At 48.1% G+C, this 26,637-nt stretch overlaps 1 protein-coding gene across 1 annotated transcript; it reads right to left on the reverse strand.

Moving 5' to 3' along the window:
- Positions 1-90: 90 nt before the first annotated feature.
- Positions 91-20,935, reverse strand: TMEM53 (transmembrane protein 53). The gene is made up of 3 exons (XM_007077306.3): positions 20,773-20,935; positions 5,028-5,149; positions 91-821 (listed from the first exon to the last, which is right to left on the reverse strand). The coding sequence occupies exons 1-3, from the start codon at positions 20,831-20,833 to the stop codon at positions 168-170; spliced, it is 837 nt and encodes a 278-aa protein (XP_007077368.2). The 5' UTR covers positions 20,834-20,935; the 3' UTR covers positions 91-167.
- Between the last annotated feature and the right edge of the window lie 5,702 nt (positions 20,936-26,637).

A 26,637-nucleotide genomic window follows, 5' to 3' on the forward strand; every position in this document is an offset into this window, starting at 1 on the left:
TAAAATTCAATGGGGATTCTCTATTTGCGGGACCACAAAGTCCCAGAGGGCTGTAAGGGAGGTGAAGCAGAAGAGGACCCCACTCATGGATATAGGTTGTGGGGAGGTGTCAGGCATTTATTTCTGGAGTAGGGGTAAGTTGGGTGGGTGTTGGGTGGGGAAGGAGCTCAGCAGTGGACACAGCTGCGCATGAAGTTGACACAGAGGCTTGTGTAGTAAGCAGGGTAGTCGCGGAGGTGGCTGACATGTGCAGATGACACAAAGTCCACAGAGCGCACCAGGACCCGGTGTGCCAGGCGTGCCTCCACCATGCGTTCCACATCCCTGGCCAGGACCACCTCGTCGGCCCTCGAGTAGAGGTAGAGCTCAGGCCAGCGAGAGGCTGCATCGAGTAGCCTGTCATAGAAGTGGGTGTGGAAGAGGGCAGTGAGTGGAGCGAGCAGGACATGGAACAGGACTGCCACCAGGGCGAAGGCCACCAGGAGCAGCAGGCGCAGCACAGCAGGCCGGTGCTCCAGGATGGCTGCCAGGGCCCGCAGAGCCCCCACCAGGTTGCTATCACCAGGACCGCTGTCAAAGATGGTGCCCACCACACGCAGGTGGCAGAAGCGCCGATGGGTCTGCAGGAGCTCCAGCACGTATCGGTACAGCATGACACCAGCATTGCTGAAGACATGGAAGAGCAGGGGCTCCTTCTCAATCTCGTAATCAAAGAGTAGCTCAAGTAGCTTCTGGGCCAAAACACGAAGTGAAGGGATGCCCAGGGACTCGGAGAAGAAGACCATGTGCCATGGGGCTGTGTATCGGATCACGATGCAGCCCTGGGGAGAGGAGAGAGGCCTGGTCGGTCCTCGGGGATGGGGGTAGGGGTAGGGGAGTACCGCTAGGTCAGAGATGTCCAGAAGCTCCAAATGCCAGAGGCCCACAGGCCTAGCAGTGTCCAGGCACCAGCTCACCATTCACAGATGCGGGTGCCTTCCAGAGTGGAAGGTACACTCAAGGCCCATTTATGGAATAATCACTTCATGCTGGCCAAGGCCACTCAGCCTGGCACGGTACGTGAGGCTTGGAGCTCGCTTTGGAGATATCTAAGCCGACCAGAAGAAAGTCTCACTCTGGCCCACACCCTGTCTCCCTCCCAACCTCCCCCTTACACCCTCATCTGCTCAACTCTGACATATTTACGGCCTCACTGCTTGGCTACACCTTGCTGCAGTGACTCAGCTCAGCACTATCCCCACGCTCCCAGGCCCAAGGAGGACCATCCGACACCCCACCCCATAAAGACCCAACACAGGAGCTATAGCCTGCAGGCCCCAGTCTTGACCACCAGAGGCCACTCGTGAGCTAGACCCCACATCGTGTCAGTCTCTGGCCACTGCCACCTTCCAGCAGGGCCTTGAGAGCAGAGTCCATACTCTCTGGCACAGGAGCCTGGCACCCAAATCTATCTGGTTCCAAGGCCCGGAATCACTCCTCCCACTCGCCCTGAAATTCCAAATATAGTAAACACTGTTGTTCCTCAAATTCTAAAATCTGAGCCAAACTCTTAGGCTTCTGTACCTCGCAATGCCTGGGTCAAGTATGCCTCAAAATCTCCAGATAGATCCTCTTCTAGGTCAGTTAAAAAAGGCAGCCAAAGCCATGAGCCTGCATCCTAATCCCCTCTCGTTGTCCTGTTCCAGAGACAAAGGGCCCTTTGTCAGGGGAATCTGTTAGGTGGGCTCTGGGGTCATACAGGTCTGGATTCAATTCCTGGCACCACTTCTTAACAGCACGAGCAAAAAGAAGTCTCCTTCATCTTCCCAAGTCTGTGTTTCCAACTGTAAACTAGGATGACATCCATCTCACAGGGCTATGAAGACTGAATGACAAAATGCATCTCAAGTGCCCAAAACAGCACCTGGCACAAAGTAAACAGTAGCAGCAATCAGTAATGGTAGGAGTGATAATGAGAACATCATACGGCCACAGTACTTGAGTGACCTATAGCTCAACGCAATGGTCGGCTGAAATAATCCTGCCATTAGCCCCCTAACTTCATCCCTCCCGCTGACTCCAATCTGACATCTGCCCCAACTCCTCCTGACTGTTCTTACCAAGGCCCTGGCATGCCTAAGCCCCCTTTCTGATACTCTGCAGAGGGGCTCACCACTGCCACCTGCCCCCTCAGTCTCTGGGAAACTTCACAAAGTGCTCTGTTCTGACTTCCCAGTGGGATGTGAAATGTCTTCCCCCCTATGCGACACACAGCATTGCCCACAAATGCAAACACACTCCCACATCACACCACCACACACGTGCAACTCCTAGGACTAAACAAAGCCCACCCACATCACCATCCCACAGAGGCAGACACACGCGGCACCCACCACTCACTCACGTGCACCTACCATACCATCTGTGAGTGCACAAAAAAGCAATAGCCAGCTGTACACACCCACAAGCACACACACCACTGGCAGGGACACACTTGCCTGCTGCACTCCCTTCAAGAGTATACACACACACACACACACTCCCCTGCTGGAGGCTTCACATGCAGAACTACCTGGTGGTGCAGACACAAACAGCAACTCCTGTGAACACGCCATCTATGAGGATATGCACAGCATGTGCCCTCCAACTGCGTGTCACCTGTGAGCACACACACAGCGCACACAACCTCCACCCCCCGTGAAGGGCATGACATGCCGAGCCAAAATACAGGAGACCCGCTCGTGGGTCTGGGCCTCACTTCGAGGTTTCCCAGATGCCTGGCATCTCTGCTGCCAACTCCCCAATCACATGCTCCTAGAAGTCCCTGCACATCAGATCCCAGTGTCCCCCCGCCCCTCCAGCCAAGCATTTCTCCATCTCTGTGCACACTCGGCCCCAGGGCCTTGCTGAGGGTCCCTGCCTCCCTCTCCTGTATTTTTAGTCTCTTCTCTCTAGATTCCTAGCAAACCAACCTCATTAAAAAAAAAAATCCTCTGCAGTTTCATTGTGTCCCCCTCTAACTCTATCCCACCCTCTCTCTCCACCTTCCTAGACGGTCTTTGACACCTTCCCTCTCCGCTTCACCCCTTCCCACTGGCTCCCCTACACTACTCTCACGAAGGTCGCCCATGCTCTCCCAAATGGTCAAACCCCATGATAGCTTTTAGCGCCCATCGTACTTTCCTTCCAGCACCTTTGGGATCACGCACTCGCCCCACATTAGGTGTAGAAATTACTTAAAAATAAAATCTTAAAAAATAAAATAAGGAGCGCTTGGGTGGATCAGTCAGTTGAGTGTCCAGCTCTTGATTTCAGCTCAGGTCATGATGCCAGGGTCATGAGATCAACCCCCACATGGTGCTCCATGCTCAGCATGGAGCCTGTTTAGGATTTTCTCTCTCTCTCTCTCTCTCTCTCTCTCTCTCCCTCTGCCCCTCTCCCCTACTCGTGCTCTCTCTCTCTCTAAAAAAGTTAATTAATTAAATAAGACCTTTAAAAAAAATAAAAGAGCCTTAAGGAACAAAATAACTAGATGCCATGGGTGATCCTGGATTGGATCCTGGTTTGGGCAAATCAGCTATAAAAGACATTCTGGGGACTGCGGAAGAACCTGAATACAGACTGGGAACTAGAAAAGATAAAAACAGATTAACATGGGAAGGTGGGGATCATGATCTGAAAAAAGGCAAGATGCAAAATAGTGTAGTCAACAGATGCGGTTTAGGTAAAGAAAAGATACAGAGAAAAGCTGAAAGGATGGGCACTAACGAGCAGATAAAGGTCATCTCTATGTGTAGATGCAGTATTTTTCTTTTCTTTTAAATAATAAAGTATTAGAAGTATGGGTTTGGAAAATCTTTTTCTCCATACCCATCCTGTCCTGACCCCCTTCCTTTCCCAGACAACCCCTCCACCAGCTTGCCAACTCAACCCCACTGCCTTCCCTGGGACCTAACATCACCCCTCTGCTTAAATCCCCCCAGGACCCTCCCAGCCTTGTCTCTTGACACCTGCCCTTTCTTTCATTCTCTGTTCTGGCCACACTCACCTATTCCTATTCTTCCACCTGCCCTCAGGGATCTTAGTCCACTGGAGAAGCCAGACAAACCAGCCTGGCCCAGTGAGTGGAATTCAGAAGTAGCTAAAACTACCCACAGAGCAAGGCCACTCATAAACAGCAATGCCTGAGGACCAGCCTTGTTGGTGGGGGAAGGCCTCAAGCTCAGAACTACATGTTTCCCCCAACCCTTCTCCCATTCCAGGGCCACCATCTACTTCATGCACAGTGCAGACAAAGGTCAGTGGAGAGAGGCTGAGGCAGGGGGCAGAGGGTACTGCCTGGCCTTTCTCCCAGGAGATTCCCCACTCCTCAGCCCAGGGCTTCCAGGTGGCACCTAGGGCTGTCCGCACTGGTGTCTCCCTGCTTTGGGAGGTCTGGGCCGAGGAAGACAGGGCCAGGCCAGAAGCCAAAGATGTGAAAGGGGCTTCCAAAACATAACCCAGCCCTCCTAAGCCTCTCTCCAGTTACCAGTAGCTCTATATCCAACTCTTGGGGTAGCTTAAGAAGAAGCAAGAACCTCCAGCCTGAATCACTTTTCCAAGAGGCCCTTCTACTATGGGAATGTGAAGGTCCATGGTCAACCTAAGACAGAAACTCACCTGGTCAGAAAAGGAGAAAATTCCCAGCACACTTGGCCCAGGCTTTTGCTGCCCATCAGGGCAACAACAGACTTGAGGTCTGGGCTGACTCCACAGCTGGGAGCACATCAGGGCTGGGCTGCTGTGGGGTTTGAGGAGGAGGAAGGGGAAGCAGGTCAGGGGGCTGAGGGAGACAGACCAGGCAACAGAGCTGGCAGCATCAAGAAGGGATAATCCTGCCAAAATGCCCATGACCCCAACATCTTCCTCACAGGCTGTTCTTCGTGCCATTCCCAGGCCTGCCACACTGCAGCCCAGGGATGAGGGCGGCCAAGGCTGAGTTCCCCACAGAGGGGGCACAGGGGGCAGCGCCCCAATGGGCTGGGTGTCCGCAAACCTGCAGTACTCACCCTTTTGTGGTAGATGGCGCTGTACTTGGCAAGGTTCTTGTCGGTGCAGCCACCCCAGCCCAAGAGAATCACCAAAGGCTGTCGTGTCCCCACCTCCTTCCCGCCTTGGTTGGGGCTGTTCTCTGAAACACAGACACAGTGGGACTGTCAGCACCGAGCTGTCATGTGGGGTGAGGGTGACTGGCCAGTCCAGAGCCAGCACCACTCTAGCTGTAGGCAGGGAACCAACAGGTGCCAGACCTAGGCATCCTGCCAGCCCCTGGGCCTCTGATTCCCACAGGGCTCGCTCCTCTGTCCTGCCTCAAGTGGCATTTAAGCCTCTTAGGAGGCACTACAGGGTCACTGGAAAAACCCACAAGAGGGCACCTTTCTTTAGTAACTCAAAGACATAGCCCAGGTGAGAAAAGTAAGTGAGGACTTTCTCCATGCAATTTCACCTTCTAATCCAGATGTCAGCAAATTATAAGCCATGGGCCAATTGTGACACGTGGTCTGTTTTTATATAAACCGCAGGCTAAAAATGATTGTTGTTATATTTTTAAATAGTTTAAAAAATAAAAAGAGAATCGTATTTTGTGACATATGACTTATATGAAATTCAAATTTGACTGTCCACAATAAAGTTTTATTGGAACACAGCCATACTCATTTACTTAGTGTATGTAGCTGCTTTCTTGCTAAAACAGCAGAGCTGAGTAGTTGCAACAGAGATCGTGTGGTTCACAAAGCCTAAAATACTTACTGGCCCTTTACAGAAAAAGTTTGTCAGCCCTGTTCTAATTTCACGAGCACATGGAAGAAGAGGATTTTTTAAGTACAGTTCACGCCCAATGCGGAGCTTGAACTCACAACCTCTTGAGCTCAAGACCTGAGCTAAGATCAAGAGTCAAACATTTAACCGACTGAACCACCCAGGAGCCCCAGGAAGAAGAGGATCTTAAAAGGAGAAATGGCTAGGACAGCACCAACAGGGAGGTGAAGCAGACTGATTCTGAGGGCCCATGCCAATCCACCCATCCTGTCCTGCCAGAGAATAATAATCACCAATATTTATTGAGATTTAACCCTCCTAACAACACTAGGAGGCATATTATTGCAGATGAGGAAACTGAGGCACAGAGTGCTTAAGTAACTGGTCTAAGGTCACACTGGAAGTACACAGCTGGCAATTTGGCCCTTGCTCCCCATCCTAACTAAGCCACTTGAGACCTCCTGTGCCACGAGCACCACCCACAACTAGAAGCATGTCTCCTTCGGTGATATGCTAAGGCACAAAGCCAGCTGTTTCTTCTATGGCTGCTTTCAAAGAGGCCTCCCTGCAACCTTGTTGGTCAGACCTCATCTCATTCCCCCTGCTAAGCCAGCACCCGCCCAGTCAGGGGGACTTTCGTGCAGGGACTGTCTGTTACTAGCTATCTGCCCTCCCAAAAGGGCCAGGGTGTGCCCTTCCAAGTATCAAGCCACTTGGCAATACTCAGCTGCCACCTCGAGATTTATGGATGCCAGCAGTGACCCGGCAACAGTAAATTTCAAGGCTAGTTAAGAGGATGGTAAATATAAATCACTAACCTTTGGACAAAAGGAAGACAACAATTTCCTGTGGAAATTAATGTGATTGAAAAGTTCAATGTGCCTGCTCTCCAGCAGTGGTGACTCTGGCCTTCAGAGATTAACTACCCGCCCCCATGGGGATCCCAGGCTGGGTCGCAACTCAGCCTGGAGCAGGAGCTGCCAGCGCCTCAGTCCCTTCTGATGCCTGCCAGCGCTCCCAGGCTCCCCTGATGCTGGCCTGACCTCTGATAAGGGAGAAGGTCCTACACCAGGCCACTCCAAAAATTCTCACCACCTTTCCCAGCCTGGTGTCCCCACCCCCTGCCAGGGCAGCTCTTCGACTGCCCTGGCCCTTCTGGTGGAGAAGCCATATCTGGGGAGGACTTGCTGGGGATGACTCCCCATGAAGCTCAGGCTACAGCAGTCTCAGGGGTAGCAATCAACAGCCACCCATTTGGATATGCCTTTGAATCTCTGAGACCCAGGAACTAGATGTCTGAGACCTGCCCCAGGGAGGCCCCCTTACCTCTGTGCAACTGTCTGAGCATAGGCTCCCCTCCCCCAGCCTATAGCGGTCCCCTCCTAGGCCACCACCAAGACACCAGCAAAGGGCCTTGGCATTTATCTCAAATACAGAGAGGGCAGCCATGGGATGTCACACCCCCTGGTGGCCTCCTGAAGTTAAGGCCAGCCCCCACCAGTGGCACTGGTGCATTCCCAGTTGGACAAGGTTCAAACAGCCTCTCCTGGGCCTCTGACCTGCCCCCTCCCAAAGCTGGATGTGAAACTCCATTCTGCTCCACCAGGTTTTACAGGTTCCCTTGGCTTCACCAACTCAAGTAGAGATGACCCTTCCCCTAGATAGGCATTTCCATGAAGAAGCTCTCAGAATACGGACACCCTGAACACGCTGCCTACGGCCAGAGCCCAGCCTTTCCGTACTACTCCTAATGGGAGGCAACTGGCCCCTCCACTCAAGCCAGGCCCTCGAGGCTGCCCCTGAGCCACAGGTGCCCTTCCTGTCTGCAGGCATGCCCACTCCCCCGGCACAATCTCCTCCTGTGACCCATTCCTAACTGGAGCCTTCACCCTGACCTCCTCCCACCAGAGCCATGGTGCCCCTTCTGATTCTATATTTCAAGTGCTACAACCCAGAGAGGTCCAAGGTGCTTTGGCAACATGGCTGAGAGTGACGGAGACTGGGAAAGATCTCCCGAAGGAAGACACATTTGTTGTGCTGGCCCTGAGGCCCGTTAGGAGCTGCCAGGTGGAGAGAGGGCATGAGGCTTTGGAGATGCTGCAGTTGGTCTGAGGCCCAGCAAGCAGTCCTGGGGGGTGGGGGGTGGGGTGGGGGGGGGGTGGGAGGGCTAGAAGCCTGGGTGAGGAGAAGCAGTGGTTGGGAGAGCTGCCAGGAGCAGGTCCGGGGGCCCAATCCTGCAAGGCCTTTCAAGCCATGCACACGAGTTGGGATTTTATTCCACAGCAGTAGAGAACAAATGATGATCCTGGAATTAGGGAAGTGGCACAATCCAATCTGTATTAATAACTCGCACAATTATATAATGTCCATCTCTCCCTTTAGCTGGCAGGCTCTGTGAAGGGGGGCACCGAGTGTGTCGTGTTTATCCCCACATCCCCCAGTGCCCAGCCCTGTAGCTGGCCCATTCAGGCACTCGGGAGACACGTGCTGGAATGAACATGTGGCTGCAAAGTGAAGGATGGATCCAAGGAGAAAGAGCTGGCATTCTTCTTGTTACCCATTGCCCTTTCCAGAGTAATAAAAGTAATTGTTATGGCTATTGTTATTTATTGCCACATCCAGATCATGATTCCTCCATCCTCCTATAAAAGCCCCTGTTCCTTTTATGCTCATTCCACTGGCCGTATCACCCTCTCCCCGCCGTGGCTGCTGCCCCCAGGGCCAAGACTCAAGCACTGGCTCCATCTCTCATTTATACTCCAGGACTTCCCATGACCCTGCAGAGGCAATCAAATCCACCTTGTTCCTAAACCATCACAGACCTCTCTGAATTCCACATCTCCCTCCAGCTCCTACCTCCCCCTCTTTCCCATCACAAAGAAAAACAATAATGATAACAGGAAAAGAGCATTATATGTCAAGCACTCTCTAAGCACTTTATTATCAACTCATTTAATCTTTACAACAATCCCATGAACAATGTACTGTTACTATTCTCATTTCACTGATGGAAAACTAAGCCACAAAGATAATAAATGACTTGCTCAGGGTTACACAATAATCAGTGAAACTAGAATCCAAACCCAAGTGGTCTAGAGACCAGCTTGTCACCACTATCCCAGCCGGCACACTGGGTAAGAAAATCCAAGCCCCCAGTCTGTTTGTCTGTATTTATTTATTTGGTTCTTTATGTTTGAGAGAACACAAGCAGGGAAGGGGCAGAGAAAGGGGGACAGAGGATCCAAAGCAGGCTCGGCGCTGACAGCAGTAAGCCTGATGTGGGGCTTGAACTCACAAACCATGAGATCATGACCTGAGCCAAAGTCAGACGGTCAACTGACTGAGCCACCCAGGTGCCCCCCAATCCCCTAGCCTTAACCAAATCTCTATTACCTCAGCTCCAAACGTGTACACATAGCTCCCTCTGTACATCAACAGATCCAATGCTGACCTCTTCCACCTGCTTCTCCTCAGGGACTGGCTACCCCAACCAGAACCCCAACATATGGGGCTTCATTTGGTCCTGCAATCATCCTAGAAGTTAGTTACTAATGTCCCCATTTTACAGATGGGAAAACTAAAACACAGAAGAGCAAGTCCCTCTCCCCAAGAACATGGAGCCAAGAAGTGGCAGAGTCAATGTCCATCTCTCTGGACCACCATGCCACCCTGCCCCGCCCCGCTCCAGGACCTTGCACATGCTCCTCATTCCCCAGCCCGGGATGCTGATGCTCCATGTTCATGCTTTGCTAGTCCCACTCCACTTGCTGAGTCAGCTCACTGTTTGCTTCCAGGAAGTCTCCCTTGATGTCTTCCTCAACCCCTTTTCATCCTCCACCCCAAATCACCAGACTGGTTAGATGCCCCTCTTCTGTTCTGTCACAGCACCTGTCATCACCGTGCCACCACACTTATCACACTGCATGGGCAGTGCTCATTAGGAACAGACAGAAGGCTGCTGTAACGTGCAAGGCAAGAGATGGCAGAAGCCTGAACCAGAACAGTGGAAGCCAGGTGGGAGGGCAGAGGGAAATGACAGGGACAAGAGCAATTTTGGAACCTGTATCAAAAGTCTCAAAAACATTCGATCTTTGACATAGCAACTCCACTTCTAAGAAAGAAAAGTGTTTAATCATATGAAAATACTCAATAATACCTTAAGAAAATCAGAAACATTAACGTAGGAGCTAAAACTATAGAAAACACAGGAGTCAATTTTTGTGGCCTTGCACTAGGCAATGGTTTCTCGGACATGTACAAAAGTACAAGGAATAAAAGAAAAAAAAATAGATAAATTGGGACTTCATCCAAATTAAAAACATGTGTACTTCAAAGGGCACTATCGGGGCGCCTGGGTGGCTCAGCCGGTTAAGCGGCCGACTTCGGCTCAGGTCATGATCTCGCGGTCCATGAGTTCGAGCCCTGCGTCAGGCTCTGTGCTGACAGCTCAGAGCCTGGAGCCTGTTTCAGATTCTGTGTCTCCCTCTCTCTGACCCTCCCCCATTCATGCTCTGTCTCTCTCTGTCTCAAAAATAAATAAACATTAAAAAAAAAATTCAAAGGGCACTATCAAAGAAGTGAAAATAACAAGGGATGCTTGGGTGGCCCAGTCGGTTAAGCATCTGACTCTTGATTTCGGCTCAGGTCATAATCTCACAGTTCATGAATTCAGCCCCACAGCGGGCTCTGTGCTGACAGTGCAGGGCCTGCTTGGGATTCTCTCTCCCTCTCTCACTGCCCCACCCCTACTCACTCTCACTCTCTCAAGAAATAATAAATCAACATTTTTAAGTGAAAATCAAAGCCCCAGAATGGGAGAAAATATTTGCAAATCATATATCTGATAGGGGAATTGTATCCGGCATATACAAGAAAACTCTTACAACTCAACAATAAAAAGACAACCCAATTAAGATGGGCAAAGGATTTGCAGGGTGCCTGTGTGGCTCAATCGGTTAAGCAACCGACTCTTGATTTCAGCTCAGGTCACGATCTCACGGTTGTGAGATCAAGTCCCCTGTCTGGCTCCCCACTGGGCGTGGAGCCTGCTTAAGATTCTCTCTCCCTCTCCCTCTGCCCCTGCCCCACTCATATATGCATGCACGTGTGCACATTCTCCCTCTCTCTCTTTCTCTCTCTCTCAAGGTAAATAATTAAATAATTTGGTATCTCCATACAATGAAATACTATTTGGTCATAAAAAGCAATGAAGTATTGGTACAGGCTACAAGTCACGGATGAACCTTGAAAATATATGCTAAGTGAAAGAAGCCAGACATGAAAGACTATATATTGTATGATTCCATTTATATGAAATGTCCAGAATAGGTAAATCCATAGAGAAGTAAATTAGTAGTTGCCAGGAGCTAAAGGAAGGGGGGAATGAGGAGGGACTACTAATAGGTATAGGGTGTCTTTTGAGGTGATGAAAATGTTCTGGAGTTAGTGGTGATGGCTGCACAATTCTGTGATTATACTCAAACCCAATGAATTGTACATCTTCAAAGGGTGAGTTTTATGGTATGTGAATTATATCTCAATAATGCTATTATTTTTAAAAATTAATAGTAATAGGGATGCCTGACTGGCTCAGTCAGTAGACCATGCAATTCTTGATCTTAAGGTTGTAAGTTTGAGCCTCACATTGGGTGTAGAGATTACTTGAAAAAAAAATTTTTTTAATTAATAGTACATTAAGTGAAAAAGCAAGTTGAAAAGCAGCATATACAACAGAATACACACACACACACACACACACACACACACACACACACACACACACATATTTATGCATAGAAAAAAACACATCAAGGGGCACCTGGGTGGCTCAATTGGTTAAGTGACCAACTTCAGCTCAGGTCATGATCGCATGGTTCATGAGTTTGAGCCCCGTGTCAGGCTCTGTGCTGACAGCTCAGAGCCTGGAGCCTGCTTCAGATTCTTTGTCTCCTCTCTCTGCCCCTCCCCAGCTCACGCTCACTCCCTCTCTCTCTCTCTCTCTCCCTCTCAAAAAATAACTATTTTTAAAAATTTTAAAGAAAACAGAAAAAACACATCAAATATTAATAGCAATTATTTCTGGGATTAGAGGCAATTGGTTTTTCCTGATATTTTTTACCCATTTTCTAAAATCAGTATGTATCATTTTTGCAATGAGAGTTAAAATGTTACTTTAGCCCAGGGGCCCCTGGGTGGCTCAGTCAGTTAAGCGTCTCTGACTTCAGCTCAGGTCATGATCTCACGGTTTGTGGGCTCAAGCCCCACATCAGGCTCTGGCCTGCTTCAAAGTCTGTGTCTCCCTCTCTCTCTCTGTCCCTCCCCTGCTTGTGCTCCCTCTCTCAAAAATAAATAAATGACCACTAAAAAAATGTTACTTTAGCCTCTTGGCAAAGGCAGAAGTATTCTTTTCAACCCTGGCACTTCTTGAGCACCCACAAAACAATTTAATCTCACAGGCTCCCTGTCCTCTAGAACTCAACAAAACAACACTGACACCAATAATACAAGAATTACAAATATATATATTGTACAACAGTCCAAGTGACAAAATTAAAGCATAAATTAGATTGTGTCTATCCCAGGGGCATGTGGAGAAGACAAAGGAAAGGCTGATGAGGCATAAGGGTCTGTGACACAATATGTGCTTTTTCTCTGTAAGCCAGAATCAAAAGGCAAAGAACCTGTTTTCTTTTTAAAATGCAAAGAACAAAAGATCCTCGGTTTCTTCTGCTTCCTCAGAAATACCTTCTAAATTCTCACAGTCCTGATATATATTTTTTAAAGAAACCGTACCCCAACATGGGACTCGAACTCATGACCCCAAGATCAAGAATCACATAACAGGGGTGCCTGGGTGGCTCAGTCAGTTAAGCATCCAACTCTTGATTTCGGCTCAAGTCATGATCTCACGGTTTGTGGGATCGAGGCCCACATAGGGCTCTGCACTGACAGCTCAGAGCCTGCTTGAGATTCTCTCTTGCTTCCTCTGCCCCCTCCCCACTTGCATGTGTTCTCTCTCTCCAAAAAAAAAATAATAATAATAATAATTAATTTTTAAAAAAAGAGTACTTACTATATAAAATCATATCTGAATTCAAGAGAGAAAGACAAACCAAGAAACAAACTCTTAACTATAGAGAACAAACCGATGGTTGCCAGAGGGGAGGTGGCTGGGGGGATGGGGGAACTAGGTGATGGGGATTAAGGAGGGCACATGTCCTGATGAGCACCAGGTGTTGTATGGAATTGCTGAATCACTATATTGTACACCTGAAACTGTATGTTGTTTTGTACATACGTACATATGTATGTATTGTACACCATAACACTGTATGTTAACTAACTAGAATTAAAATAAAAACTTTAAAAAAAATACAAATAAAACCTTATCTGAGTTCAAATCTGTGGCTCTGCCACAAATAACTGTGAAACAGACCTTCAGCAAGTTCTCTAAACTTCAATTTCCTTATCTGTGAAATGGGGCTAATAATACAAAGATTAAATATAATAATGACGATAGAGGGCTTAGCATGGTAGCTGGCACAAAGAAAGAGTTCAATAAATCAAAGATACTATCCCTTCACGAGGAGCACATGCTTACTGTAGAAAAGGAGAAAATGAATATCTAATAAAAATGGAATCAGTTTTGTAATCTGCTTTCTTCCATTTAGCAATATATTGTGAACATCTCTCCCTGTCAGTTTATATTTTTCTACACCACTCTTTTTAGTGGCTACAGAGCGACTGTAGAATATTTCATAATTTGTGGTGAACAATCTCCCATTATTGGACATGATATTTCCAATTTTTGCTGTTATAAAAAGACTTTATTGGACACCTCTTTCTTTGTGTGTGTGTGTCCTTAATTGTTTTCTAGAAATGGAACTGTATTCAAACAACACTTACTAACGGCAACTGAAATCTGCATGCACTAGCTTAGGAGTGGAGCTCCAGAGTTGAAAGCTGGGATAACTTGGGGTAAGATACTTGAGTTCCCCCAGGTTTCTGTTCCTCATTTGTAAATCGGCGTAAGAGCACCCCCTGCTTCACAAGGTGGTTGTGATTAATAAAATCATGAGAAGTGCTCCTGGCAGGCCTGGCACGCGAGCAGGACATGGTCAACAGTGTAAGTACAACAGCAACCCTGGAGACCTCAGAGAAGGGAAGCTTGTAAAGGGTCCACCAGGTCTGGAGTTCAAATCCAGAGCCTAGCACAGCACCTGGTACAGAGCAGACAAATTAGAAAGGGTTTTTATGAATGTGTGAAAGAGACTATGATTCAAAAAATATAGGCATACCTTGGAGATATTGCAGGCTCATTTCCAGACAACCCCAATAAAGCAAATGTCACAATTAAGTGAGTCAAGTGAATTTTTTGGTTTCTCAGTCCATACAAAAGTTGTGTTTATACTATACTGTAGTCTAGTAAGTGTGCACTAACATTATGTCTAAAAAAAAAAACAATGTACATACCTTAATTTAAAAATACTTTATTGCTGGGGCACCTGGCTGGCTCAGTTGTAGAGCATGTGACCCTTGATCTCAGAGTCGTGGGTTCGAGCCCCACATTGAGGGTGCAGGTTACTTTTAAAAAATAAATAAAATCTTTAAGGATACATTATTGCTAAAAAATGCTAACCATCATCTGAAATCTGAGCTTTCAGTAAATCATAATCTTTTTGATGGTGGAGGGTCTTGCCTCAGAGTTGATGGCTGCTGACTGGTCAGGGTGGTGGTTGCTGAAGGCTGAGGTGGCTGTGGCAATTTCCTAAAATAAGACAAGGAAGTTTGCTGCATCTGTTGATGCTTCCTTTCACGAAAGATTTCTCTGTAGCATGCAATGCTGTTTGATGGCATTTTACCCCACAAGAGAACTTCTTTCAGAATTGAAGCCAAACCTCTCATACCCTGACACTGCTTTACCAACTCAGTTTATGTGATATCCTAAATCCTTTGTTGTCATTTCAACAATCTTCACAGTATCTTCACCAGGAGGAGATTCCATCCCAAGAAACCACATTCTTTGCTCTTCCATAACAAGCAACTCCTCATCTGTTCAGGTTTTATCAGTGAGATTGCAGCCATTCAGTCACACCTTCAGGCTCCACTTGTAATTCTAGTTCTCTTGCTCTTTCTACCCCATGCGCAGTTACTTCCTCCACTGAAGTCTTGAACCCCTCAAAGTCATCCATGAGGGTTGGAATCAACTTCTTCCCAAGTCCTGTTAATGTTGCTATTTTGACCTTTTCCCATGAATCACAAATATTCTTAATGGCATCTAGAATGGTGAATCGTTTCTAGAAGATTTTCAATTTACTTTGCCCAGATCCATCAGAGGAATCACTGTCTGTGGCAACTATAAACTTACTAACTGCATTTCTTAAATAATGGTATGTGAAAGTTGAAATTACTCCTTGATCTATGAGCTACAGAATAGATGTTGTGTTATCAAGTCATGAAAACAATATCAATCTCATTGTACATCTCCATCAGAGCTCTTGGGTAACCAGGTACATTGTCAATGAGCAGTAATATTTTGAAAAGAATCTTTTTTTCTGAGCAGCAGGTCTCTACAGTGAGCTTAGACTATCAGTAAACCATGTTGTAAACAGATGTGCTGTCATCCAGGCTTTGTTAAATTTACAAAGCACAGGAAGAGTAGACTCATCATAATTCTTAAGGGTCCTAGAATTTTTGGAATGGTAAATGAGCATTGGCTTCAACCTAAAGTCACCGGCCGCCTTAGCCTCCAACAAAAGTCAGCCTGTCCTTGGAAGCTTTGAGGCTAGGCACTGACTTCTCTGTAGCTATGGGAGTCCAAAATGGTATCTTCTTCCAATATAAGGCTGTTTCATCTACATTGAAAATCTGTTGTTTAGTGTAGCCACCTTCATTAATTATCTTAGCCAAGTCTTCTGGATGACTTTGCTGTGGCTTCTACATCAGTACTTGCTGCTTCCCCTTACACTTTGATGTTATGGAGATGGATTCTTTCCTCAAAACTCATGAACCTGCCTCTGCTAGCTTCAAACTTTTCTTCTGCAGCTTTCTCACCTCGCTCAGCCTTCACAGAATTGAAGAGCGTTAGTATCTTGCTCTGGATTAGGCTTTGGCTTAAGGGAGTGTTGTGGCTGTTTTAACCTTCTATACAGACCACTCAAACTTTCTCTGTATCCACAATAAGGCTGTTTTCTTATCATTCGTGTGTTCACTGGAGTAGCGCGTTTCATTTCCTTCAAGAACTTTTCCTTTGCATTCACAACTTGGTTGTTTGGCTTATGCCAAACATAGTGTTCGGCCTATCCCAGCTTTCCACATTGTCCTTCCTTAATAAGCTTAATAATTTCCAGCTTTTGATTTAAAGTGAGAGTCTCGTAACTCTTCCTTTCACTTGAACACTTAGAGGCCACTGTAGGGTTATTAACTGGCCTAATTTCAATAATGTGTCTCAGGGAATAAGGAGGCCCAAAGGGAGGGAGAGAGAAGGTGGAATGGTGGTCAGTAGAGCAGTTGAACACGCACAACATTCATCTTATATAGGTGGGGTCTGTGGAGCCCCCAAACAATTACAATAGTAACATCAAAGATCACTGATCACAGATCACCAAAAATATATATAATAATGATGAAAATTTTGAAATATTATGAGAATTGGGGCACCTGGGTGGCTCAGTCAGTTAAGCATTTGACTTCAGCTCAGGTCATGATCTCGTGGTGTGTGGGTTCAAGCCCCGTGTCAGGCTCTGTGCTGACAGCGCAGAGCCTGGAGCCTGCTTCGAATTCTGTGTCTCCCCCTCTCTCTGTCCCTCCCCTGCTCACACTCTGTATCTCTGTCTCTCAATAATAAATGGACGTTTAAAAAATTTTTTGAAATATTATGGGAATTGCCAAAATGCAACACAGACACAAAGTGAGCAAATGCTGTTGGCAAAATGGAACCCAGAGACTTGCTTGATGCAAGGTTGCAGCAAACCTTCAATCTGTAAAAAAAAAAAACACAAAAAAACAAAAAAACAAAAAACCCACATCTGCGAAGGGTAATAAAGCAAAGCAATAATAAATAAGACAGGGTATGTCTGTAAATAAACTCCCCTGTTCAAAAAAAAAAAAAAAAATGCCTTTAGGAGGCCGGCAGGCAAGGAGAGGATCAAGTCCCAACTCAGTCTTCACCTGGGCCTCCAAGGCCTCTCTGGTGTGACAGCTCAGGCCACCTCAGGCCTCTCCAGCGCTCTTACTTCCACACTCCCTTTGCTCACCATCGGCTCTGTGAAGCTTTCGGTCACCTTGGGCCACTGTTCTCCAGGAAGCCACCTCAATGCCTGGAGCCCACCATGGTGTTCAAAACCACTCCGGACTGTTTCCCAGGGCCAGTGAAAGCTTCCTGAGCGTTAATTGGCCATTTTTGGGACACACTTTTTTTTTTTTTTTTGCTAGTGCTGACAGAAGACCAGGTTCACAGTAAAGCCTAGGCTTACAATACACCCGTCACTTCCCCTCTCTGTGACCTCCGAAGGCCTTCCTTGTACTCTAAGATGAGCCCTTGTCCAGACCCTGTGAACCAATCATTTCTGAAAATGTTTACTGAACATGAGAGCAATATAGTGCTCCCAGCAAGCCGAGGGGGGGCCCTGGGGCAGGACTTGGCTGACCATTCTCTGGCTGGGAGGAGGGGCAGCATAGCCTCGGCCTGGAATGTCAAGAGCATCTCTGGCTCAGGCCCACAGAACTGCCAAGTGACTCCATTCAGCCTAGTTGGCACCTCATCCTTGCCAGCCCCTAACAACAGTGAGCAAAACCGTCAAAAGCACTATGACAGGGATCCCTGCTACGAGAACCAGAGAACAGAACCTTCTCCAAGGAAACGAGATAGGAGCAGAGTATTAGGAGGGGGAGGGGATCACTGGTCAGAGAACCAGGATGCAGGGAGACACCAGGGCAAGGGAGCAGCTTCAGCAAAGGACCGGGCGGACTATCCTCCCAGCATGGGCAACCACAGACACTGGCTGGTGGGATTCCCGGCAGAAGGATCCTGGGCTGCCCAGCCTGGGCTCTGAACAACTGCAGGTGTGCAGCTGCCTTCTAGCTAACTGATATGCCAGTAGCAGCTGCTCGCCTGTCACTCACCGCAGTGCCAGGCACTGCAGTTTTGATGTTTAAATACAGGGAAAAGATATTCTGGAAACCAAATATAACTGTCCTATACACTTCTCCACCACTAAACAATAACTGCAAAAGAAAGACAATCTCCAGGATCCCCACAGAGTATCCCTGTGTGAAGCCATGTCGGCCTGGAAAGAGCTCTCTGCAGACAGATTCAGGGGATCATGGTGCTGTGACCTCCTTCTGCGGTCCCACGTTCCAGCTCAGCTCTAGGGCATGCACTCTAAGAGGGAAAGGCATGATGAACTGAAGCCAATCCAGAGGGGCCATCAGAAGGAGGAGGTTCTTAGGACCATATCAGAGGAGTGACAGCTGAAGGCCCTACAGGTATTTCTCTAGGAGAAGAGAGATGTGAGGAAGGCATGAGCTGACCTCTTTTTTTTTTTTTTTTTAAGTGTTTATTTTTGAGAGAGAGAGGGAGAGAGAGAGAGAGCGCCTGAGTGGGGCAGGGTCAGAGAGAGAGGGGGACAGAGGATTTGAAGCAGGCCCTGCACCGACAGCAGAGAGCCTGATGTGGGGCTCAAACTCACAAACCATGAGATCATGACCTGAGCCAAAGTCAGATGCTCAATCGATTAAGCCACCCAAGCAACCCCTGAGCTGACCTCTTGAAGACAGAGGAAGAGAGACTACCTTGCTGTGTTGTACCCACCACGACCCTCGAGCCCTGCAGTTATCACATCATTGTGAAACCACCTGCTTATAAACCCTCACTCCTCCCCCAAACCACAGCTCCCTGAATGGAGCCTTTGCCTGAGTCACTTCTGAGGCACCAATAACTAACCCGTGGCCAGGACACAACAAATGCTGAACTGAAAGCAGAAATGACAGGAAGGCCTGTTGTGGCTCAAGAAAGGAAAGTGCTTTCTAACAATCCCAGTTACCGACAGCAGTCCAGGATGTTTGAGAGGAAGCATCCTATCAGGGAAGGGTCTTGAAGCAACAGAACACCCTCATGCTAGTAGAAGGACACAGTACTAAATGGCCCCCTAGGACCCAGCTTCCTCAAGCAGTGAGGGGAGCCACAAATAGAGGAAACACACAGACATGCCAGGCACACACACCCAGTCCCTACCTTGTAAGCCCTCACAATTTCATGATGCAGACACTATTACAATTCCCATTTTACAGTGGAGGAATCTGAGGCCAAGGAAGGCTCAGTCACTTGCCAAAGCCATAGAACCAGCAGGAGGTAGAAGTGAACTGTGAACCAAGACCAGCAGGCTGCCCACCTGGGCTGAGGGAGAACACCTGCCCTACCACGGCAGCTCTACCCCTTCTCGTGGCTGGTGGCTCTCCAAGGGCAATAATATTAACTGGCTTCACCTCCCCCTGATGCCAAAACCTTTCAAAAGCATTTTTACATCTGTAAGCTCAAGAGCCCTATGCCAACATACCCAGCTCTAAGGAAATACATCTGGTCTAGAGCCATCTGTCCTGTAGGAGCCTAGCGGCTGCCCTCTCCTCCTAGACCCCAACCAAGTAAAACAGATGCCATGGGAGGGGATGGGAAGGCTCTCCTGAAGGAGGCAACATCTGAGCTAAGCCTTCAATGATGAAACGGACAAGGACAAGGGAGGGGTGGTGTGGGGCAGCAGAGGGGAAAGGGCATTCCAGACAGAGGAAACAGCAGAAGCAAAGGCAGAGAAGCAAGAAGTGTGTGGAGAATCACAAGCAGTTTGTGTTGCCAGAACATAAAACTTAAATTGAACAGTGGAAGGACACAGTGATCTAAGTGATAAGCAGGGGCTGATAAACTACGAAGGACTTTGAATGCCACGTTAAGGACCCTGGACTTGATTTATCCTGAGGGCAGTAAGGAGCCACTGAAGGGTTTTAGGCAGACCAGTGATAAAAGCAAACCTCTACATTAAGAAAGATCACTGTCGTAACCATACAAGAGGCTGAGCTGCTGGCAGTGAGACTGGAGGGCGGAAAGGCCATGTGAACTAATGCAGGGAGAGACATGCTGGGCTCAGTACTTCAAGCCTCCTCTCTTAAAATTCCCAATCGAGGCCAGACTTTCCATTCTCTGGGGCCCCAATTCAACTCTCACTGCAAGGATCCAGGCCTGCTCTACAGGCTACTCATTTTGTGGAGCCTCCCACACACCACTCTTTAATGATATGACTCTAGGGAGGAGTAATGCTAATCACTGTACTTACTTCATGCCAGACACTATGCTGGGTCCTTTACACAAATTACCTCAGTTGTGTAACCAACAGCCCTGGGAGGGAGGTTACTATCGGTAGCCTCATTTTGCACATGAGGAAACTGCCAAAGGTCACCCAACTACAAAAAGGGAGGATCTGAACCGACTTCTACCTGACAGCAGAGACTGCTCGGTTAGCCACTGTGAAGGACAGTGGGAGGGATGAGTCCTGTGTCCCGGGCTTCTGCAAGGACCCCGGGGAAAACAGTGGGTGGAAAATAACGGGTGGGTCCTCCAGCCACAACCACCGAAGAGAGGCTGGAAGTGGGAAGCCTGACCCCAAACAAACGAATCAGGACAACCCCTGTCCTAGGCAGCTCTCAGCTGCGAGAGAAAAGAGGGCACAGACCGGAGATCTCCAACCGAAAAGACAGAAAAATCCCTCAACAAAGCCCAGGCCGCAGGGAAGGGGCGGGGCTCGGACCAGGAGACGACTCCGGGGGCGGGGATTGTACAGGGGCGGGGCTCTGTGGGCCCGACAAAGTCTAGGACCTGCGGGACCCCGTGAGGGGGCGGGTCGCGAGAGGGCGGGGCCGCGAGAGGGGAGGAGCCACAGCTATGCTTGCGACCCACAGACTCGCTCGGTTACCTCCCCACGATTGGACCCAACCGTCGTTCCATACCCTGGCTCCAGCAGGGCTGATCCGGGATCTCGATGGTGTAGTCCAGCTCAGACGAGGCCATGGTGAAGGCGCCAGCACTCAGCACGGGCCTCCGCCGGAACTCCCGCTCGCGCGCCCGCGCCTCACCCGCAGCCTCTCGGGCACCGCCCAATCACCACCCACCTCTCCCGTCGCTGCCCAATCCCTGAGCCGCGCTCTGTGACCTCCCGTCCTAGCAACCGCCGAGTCTCTCTCGGAGCCTCTCGCCGCACCCCACCAGTAGGCCCTAGCAACCATGCCCCGCCCCGTCTATCTCTGCTTCTCAGCCATTGGCTGGATCTCCTGATCTGGGTCCACTATTGGTCAGCCGGGACGCCAGTCGGAAAGAGGCCCCACCCGCCAGTGTAGGTAAGAGGGTCTGCGGGAGATTTGCGGTATTCTGGAAATGGGAAGGTTTCCCTTCCCGGTCGTGTCTTGTCCTACGAGGTGGACGGCAGTGCCCTTTGACTTACATCATCTCCTACATCTACCATCCTTTACCAGACGCAGCTCCGAGGGCTGGAGGTAGAAAACCGTACAAAACGGCCTAGGACGCGTGCTGGCCATCCTCTACCCAGTGGGTTCAGGCATATTCTGGCTGGTGGGGTGAGTGGTAGAAAGGGGAGTGGTGTCTTAAGGGGGAGACTCTAGAGAATGCTCTGTTCATGGGGGGCACAAAGGAGCTAGCGAGTACAGTTTTCTTGCATTTATCCATGCATTTAACAAATATTTATTGAGCACCTGTTATGTAGGTGGGCTCTAGGGAGGATTAAGCTTTTGGCCCTGACTTCCATACATCTTAAAAGGAGAGGGAAAAAAACCATGCATGAACCAACTGTAATTCTGTGTGAGGGATAAATACTACAGAAGGGTAGGCCTTAAGGATTTTAGGGGCTCAGAAAGTATTGAAGGGACATTTATGGCAATGGGGATGTCTCTTGAGCTGGGCCTTGAAAGACTGTGGAGATAGGGAAGACAAAAGACTCCTTCCTCAAAGAGAGGAAACTGAGGGGTGAGTGCCAGAAATCTTGAGCATCTTCTGGCCAGAGGAGATACTAATGTGAAAACCTTGGAAGAACAGTTAGGTCCCAATCCTGGAGGGTCTTTGATGCCACACTCAGCTCTGAGCTTATAGGTAGATGGTAAAAATTTTCCAGTGTGTTTTATAGCCACAAGCACAAGAGTTCAGACTTTATCCTGAGGACAGTGGGGAGTCATTGAAGGGCTTTAAACAACAGAGTAACAATCAGATTTGTGTTTTAGAAAGATCAATGCAGAGAATGAATTGGGGATTGGGAGAAGGAGGGAGACCAGTTAGGAAGTTGTTTCAGTAATGGGAAAAGATTATGGTGGCCTAAAGAATGAAGAGGAGGGGATGGATTCCTTAGACACTTGTGAGCTAAAAAGAACCAGACCTGGTGCTTGATGGGGCAAGTAGAAGTGAAGAATGACTTCTAAATTCCTGGCTGGAGCACACAGAAAGAAGAGATAGCAAAGTTTTTAGGAGAAGGTAAGTTTTGGGACTGATGAGTCCAGTGGGACATCCAAGTGGAAGTGTTGAGGCAGCAGTGAAATATGCCTGACTGGAGCTTGCAAGATTTCTAGTTTAGACTAGAAATCGAAATGTGGTGGTCTGTAGTGCCTTGTAGACATCAGCCACACGGGTGGATGGATTTGTTGGGCTTTCCAGACAGTATATACAGGAGTAAGAAGAGAAGAAGGCCTAGGACATAGTCCTGAGAAGCCCCTGAGTCTGAGGGTCTGCAAGGGAGGATGAACTTGCAAAGTCAATGGAGATGAAATATCCTAAATGGTAAGATAATCAGTGGTAGAACGTGCTGTTTGAGAAGCCAAGGCAGGAAAGTGTTGAAGTCTGATGACTAATCAAGTAAAATAAAGTCTGAAAAAATCCACTGGATTTAGAAACAAGGAAGTCGTTGGTGGCCTTTGCAAACGCAGTTTCAGTGGAAGTGATAGGAAGAGAGGTCAAATTACCGTGAGTCGAGAAGTGGGTGTGAAGGTGCGGCAGTGAAGACTGTACAATACATTTTCAAGACATTTGGCTCTTTCCAAGAAAAAAGAGAGAAGGCAATAGGAAGGAGGCAAAGATTTTTATTCAGATGAGAAAATGCTTTTGGCGTGGATCCAGCAAAAGGAATAAAAGGCAAATTTACAGAGATAAGTGAGAAAGTAGCACCCCCAGAAAAGGAATAGGAGGGAATCCAAAGCATTGGTGGAGAAATTCACTTGGAAAAGCAGAGGGACATTTGCACTGTGACAAGAAGGAAGCATGAGATATTAGTACATTAGTAGGTTTCGTGGCAGGAAGTTGAGGAAATTGTTGTTTGGTGGTGTCTAGTTTCTCTGTGAAATGGGGACATGATATCAGCCAGTGAGAGTGGGATGGGAGATGGTATGCAAGGTCTGAGAAGAGCAGAGAAAGATTGAACTAGCCTCAGTGAGTGAACAATGGCAGCAAGATGACTGAGGCAGCATACAGATTTCTGGGCAGTTATGAGGCCTCTTGAGGTCCGTGACCATTCATTGTAGCAGCAGCAGTCTGCATGGTTGTGTGATAAGCATTTTTCCCCAACAGTATTCAGCCATCTAGTGGGGGGTGCAGAGAGGTTAGTTCAATCGGTCCAGGTTTGGGTTTCATCAGGTGGTGAAATGGAAGGACAAAGAGGTGGATGATCCTGCAATGGGTCGAGATGATAGAGCTTAGCACCTAAACTGCATGGGAGAGTGTAAAAGTGTTATAGACTGGGGGTCCCAGTGAAGTCAGAGATCCCTTATCTTGGAAATAGTTGAATGAGAGAGGTGTGATCAGAAAGTGGAGTGATGAAGCTTGACTAGGTCCAGCTGATGGCAAGGTCCAGGATGTAGCCATGGGAGTGGGTAGCTGGAGTGGAATATAGAAGACAGTCAAGATGTTGACATGGCCAGCCCCCCAGATGATGGCAGGACTTGAGGAGGGAAAAGGATGCTTGTGAGCTAGGTACCAAAGTCCTTGATGGATTAAGAAAATTGTTCTTGAGTCTGATGCTTGAGGTGATGCTGTGAATATGAGGAGGGATAATGGTCAATACATTAGAGTGGCATGACCCTCAAAGTAGCAAGGGTTTTTACAAGAAAGAGGCGGAATAAGGAACTGGGTTGGGCTTTGGTGAGGAGACCCCAGCCCCCCTGCCAATCCTGAGACTTTTGGAGTATAAGAATATAAACAGCCTCCACCAGGGAGGGCTCTGCAGAAGTGGCACCTGGAGTAGAGCCAACTTTGGGGGCAGGCTGAGGGGAGGCAGAGCAAGTGTGGAGAAGCTTAGGGTGGAGAAGACTGCTGATTGGGAACAAAGGCCTTTGAGGGCAGAGTAAAGAGGCTGGGAAGGAAGGAGGGGTAGGAAATCAGGTCAGGGAAGATGAAACACAGAGCAGTGCAGGGGTGAGGAGACCATGGGTAGAAAGATGATGGTTGGCCTAGAGAGTTAATGTTTGGTGGGGAGAGCATGAGGGCAGGTCTGTGGAGTGGAGGTCGGAAGCAGAAGTGATCTAGGAGAGGAAAATTGGGGTCTGGGTAGAGAATGAGGGTAGGTCTGGCAAGAGGATGAAGGCAGAGGGTTTCACAGGAGGGAAATGGGAGAAAGGTGGTCTCTGGGGAGAGGATGGAGGGAAAATAAACTGGGGGAAAGATGGGGCACATGGAGTCTGTAGGGAAGTGATGGGTGGCAGGAGGGATCTGTGAAGAAGTTATGAATGGGGAGCAGAAGGAAGGGACTAAGAGAAGGAAGTGACAAACTGTAGTACATCTGCCCTGAGGGAGAAGTAAAGGCCAGGACACCCTCTGGCTAGGCCTGAGGTCAGAAAGAGAGTTTCTTTCTCTGTCTCTCTTCTCCCTCCCTCTCTCTTTCTGAATGGGGAGCTAAGAGTGAGGAGTTAGGATGGGAGCCCAAGGAGAAGATCTCTCTCCCATTCTGCAGATGGAGCCTGAAGGAACAGGGGACACTGACTGCCTTGTCTCCAAGGCCATCTGGGGACAGGGAGCCAGGCTGGCAGCCCATGCTCTAGAGGCTTCTTGCTTTTAGAAACGTGTCTTTGATTTAGGGAAAGAAAGCCCTCTGAGAAATTTTATTTAGAAACAAGACCAGGTGACCTTTTGGTTTTTATTACCTCTGCTCGTTTGTCACTAAGGACTTTTGACTTAGTACAATAGCTGGGGTTTTTGAGATCTTGTGATCTTAGTTTCCCTGCGTGAAGAAGAACCATTTGTCTGCTATAGATATGATTTGTGGGGGAGTCCAGATTTATTAATCACCTCTGAAAATGGAGAGGAAATTAAAAACAAAGAGTCCACTCTGGGCTGAAGACAAAGTAGGTTTGTCGTCCTTGCAGAAGACTTTGCCAAGGTTAAAAGGCCACAAACAAACCAATTTGGACCATGGTTCCTAATCCGGATTTTAATTTCATGTGCTTTGATTTTTTCAGGCCATTTTCTCTCCAAGGTAAAATAATGACAATTTTAATTGGCTGCCACTTACAGAGAGATTCCAATAAGCATGATGGCATACATATATTTTTCTCTGGCATTCCATGTGTGCTCCGGTTCTTATGATCAAGCTGGTGAGGCTGACTTTTACTGCATGCTGCATGCCATGATCAGTTGACTATAAATTAAATCCTCTTTTCCAAAAGCCATTTTCCATTAGTGCTAATTTGTTTGCTTCTCATTTCCACTGATCATTAGAGTCTCTGCTTGTGAGCACCAAATTGGAAATAATTTCTTTGACATTTCAAAAAAAAATCTCCCCTTCTTGAATGCCATTTGGCTGTGCAGCTAAAGAACATTATGGTTTGCAGAGGAACAGTTCACTCCAATTACAATTTAACTGACCGTTCATGGCACTGAATCCCTGTCCTTAGTGTCCAGAGATGACACCGTTGCTGACATTGCTATTTCCTGTCATAGCTGTAAAATGCCTCATAGACTTTGCACTGGCCTTCTTGGATGGAGATTCTGCCACCCTGCACATGGTAGCTTTGGGAAGTTGGTAGTTTTATGGACCTACATATCAGGGACCCTCAGATATAACCATCTAAAACAGGAGCAGGCTGATTTCTTCACTCATTCACCCAGCAAGCATTTATTAAACATCTATTTTGTGCCAGGCATTATGCCAGGCCCTGGGGACACAGAGATAGGGAAGACCAACCCCTGCCCTTGAGGAACTCACACTCTACTGGGATGGATGGTTAGTTTTACAGCATAGTAGGGGAAGAGGTGGCATAGGTGGGACCACAGAACCAAGAGCCCCTAGTTGTCTTGGGGAATTAGTCAAAGGGCAAAAAGGAGGCTGGCCATTCCCCATGGCAGAGCATCATTGAAATAAAGAGGGCCTGGAAGGGTCTGGGAAGTTGAAAGGTGAGATGAGGTTAGCCCGGGGCCAAGTTTGAAGGGCCTTGTATGCCACGTGTTGTTTAGAGAAATTTGGGGGTGAAGAATGGAGGAAGGGTAGAAGCTTGAAGGAAAGATCATCAAAAAAGCGTTATTTACCTATTGATTTTGGTTGGTGAAGATTGAGTAGGTATTTACAAGGAGTCAGAAATGGGGTTCCTGGGCGGCTCAGTCGGTTAAGCCTCTGAGTTCAGCCCAGGTCATGATCTCTCAGTTCATGGGTTCAATCCCAGCATCGGGCTCTGTACTGACAGCTCAGAGCCTGGAGCCTGCTTCAGATTCTGTGTCTCCCTCTCTCTCTGCCCCTCCCCTGCGTGTGCTCTATTTCTCTCAGTCTCTCAAAAATAAATTAACGTTAAAAATTTTGTTTAAAAAAGAGGAGTCAGAAAGATGGAAAGATT

The sequence above is a fragment of the Panthera tigris genome, chromosome C1, assembly GCF_018350195.1.
Source record: "Panthera tigris isolate Pti1 chromosome C1, P.tigris_Pti1_mat1.1, whole genome shotgun sequence".
Lineage (NCBI taxonomy): Eukaryota > Metazoa > Chordata > Mammalia > Carnivora > Felidae > Panthera > Panthera tigris.

Excerpts from the sequence above, each read along its gene's own strand:
- TMEM53 (XM_007077306.3), bottom strand. The coding sequence starts at position 20,833 with ATGGCCTCGTCTGAGCTGGACTACACCATCGAGATCCCGGATCAGCCC. Across the intron at positions 5,150-20,772 it reads TCAGCCCTGCTGGAGCCAGG|AGAACAGCCCCAACCAAGGC; the intron begins GTATGGAACGAC and ends TCTGTGTTTCAG. Across the intron at positions 822-5,027 it reads GCGCCATCTACCACAAAAGG|GGCTGCATCGTGATCCGATA; the intron begins GTGAGTACTGCA and ends TCCTCTCCCCAG.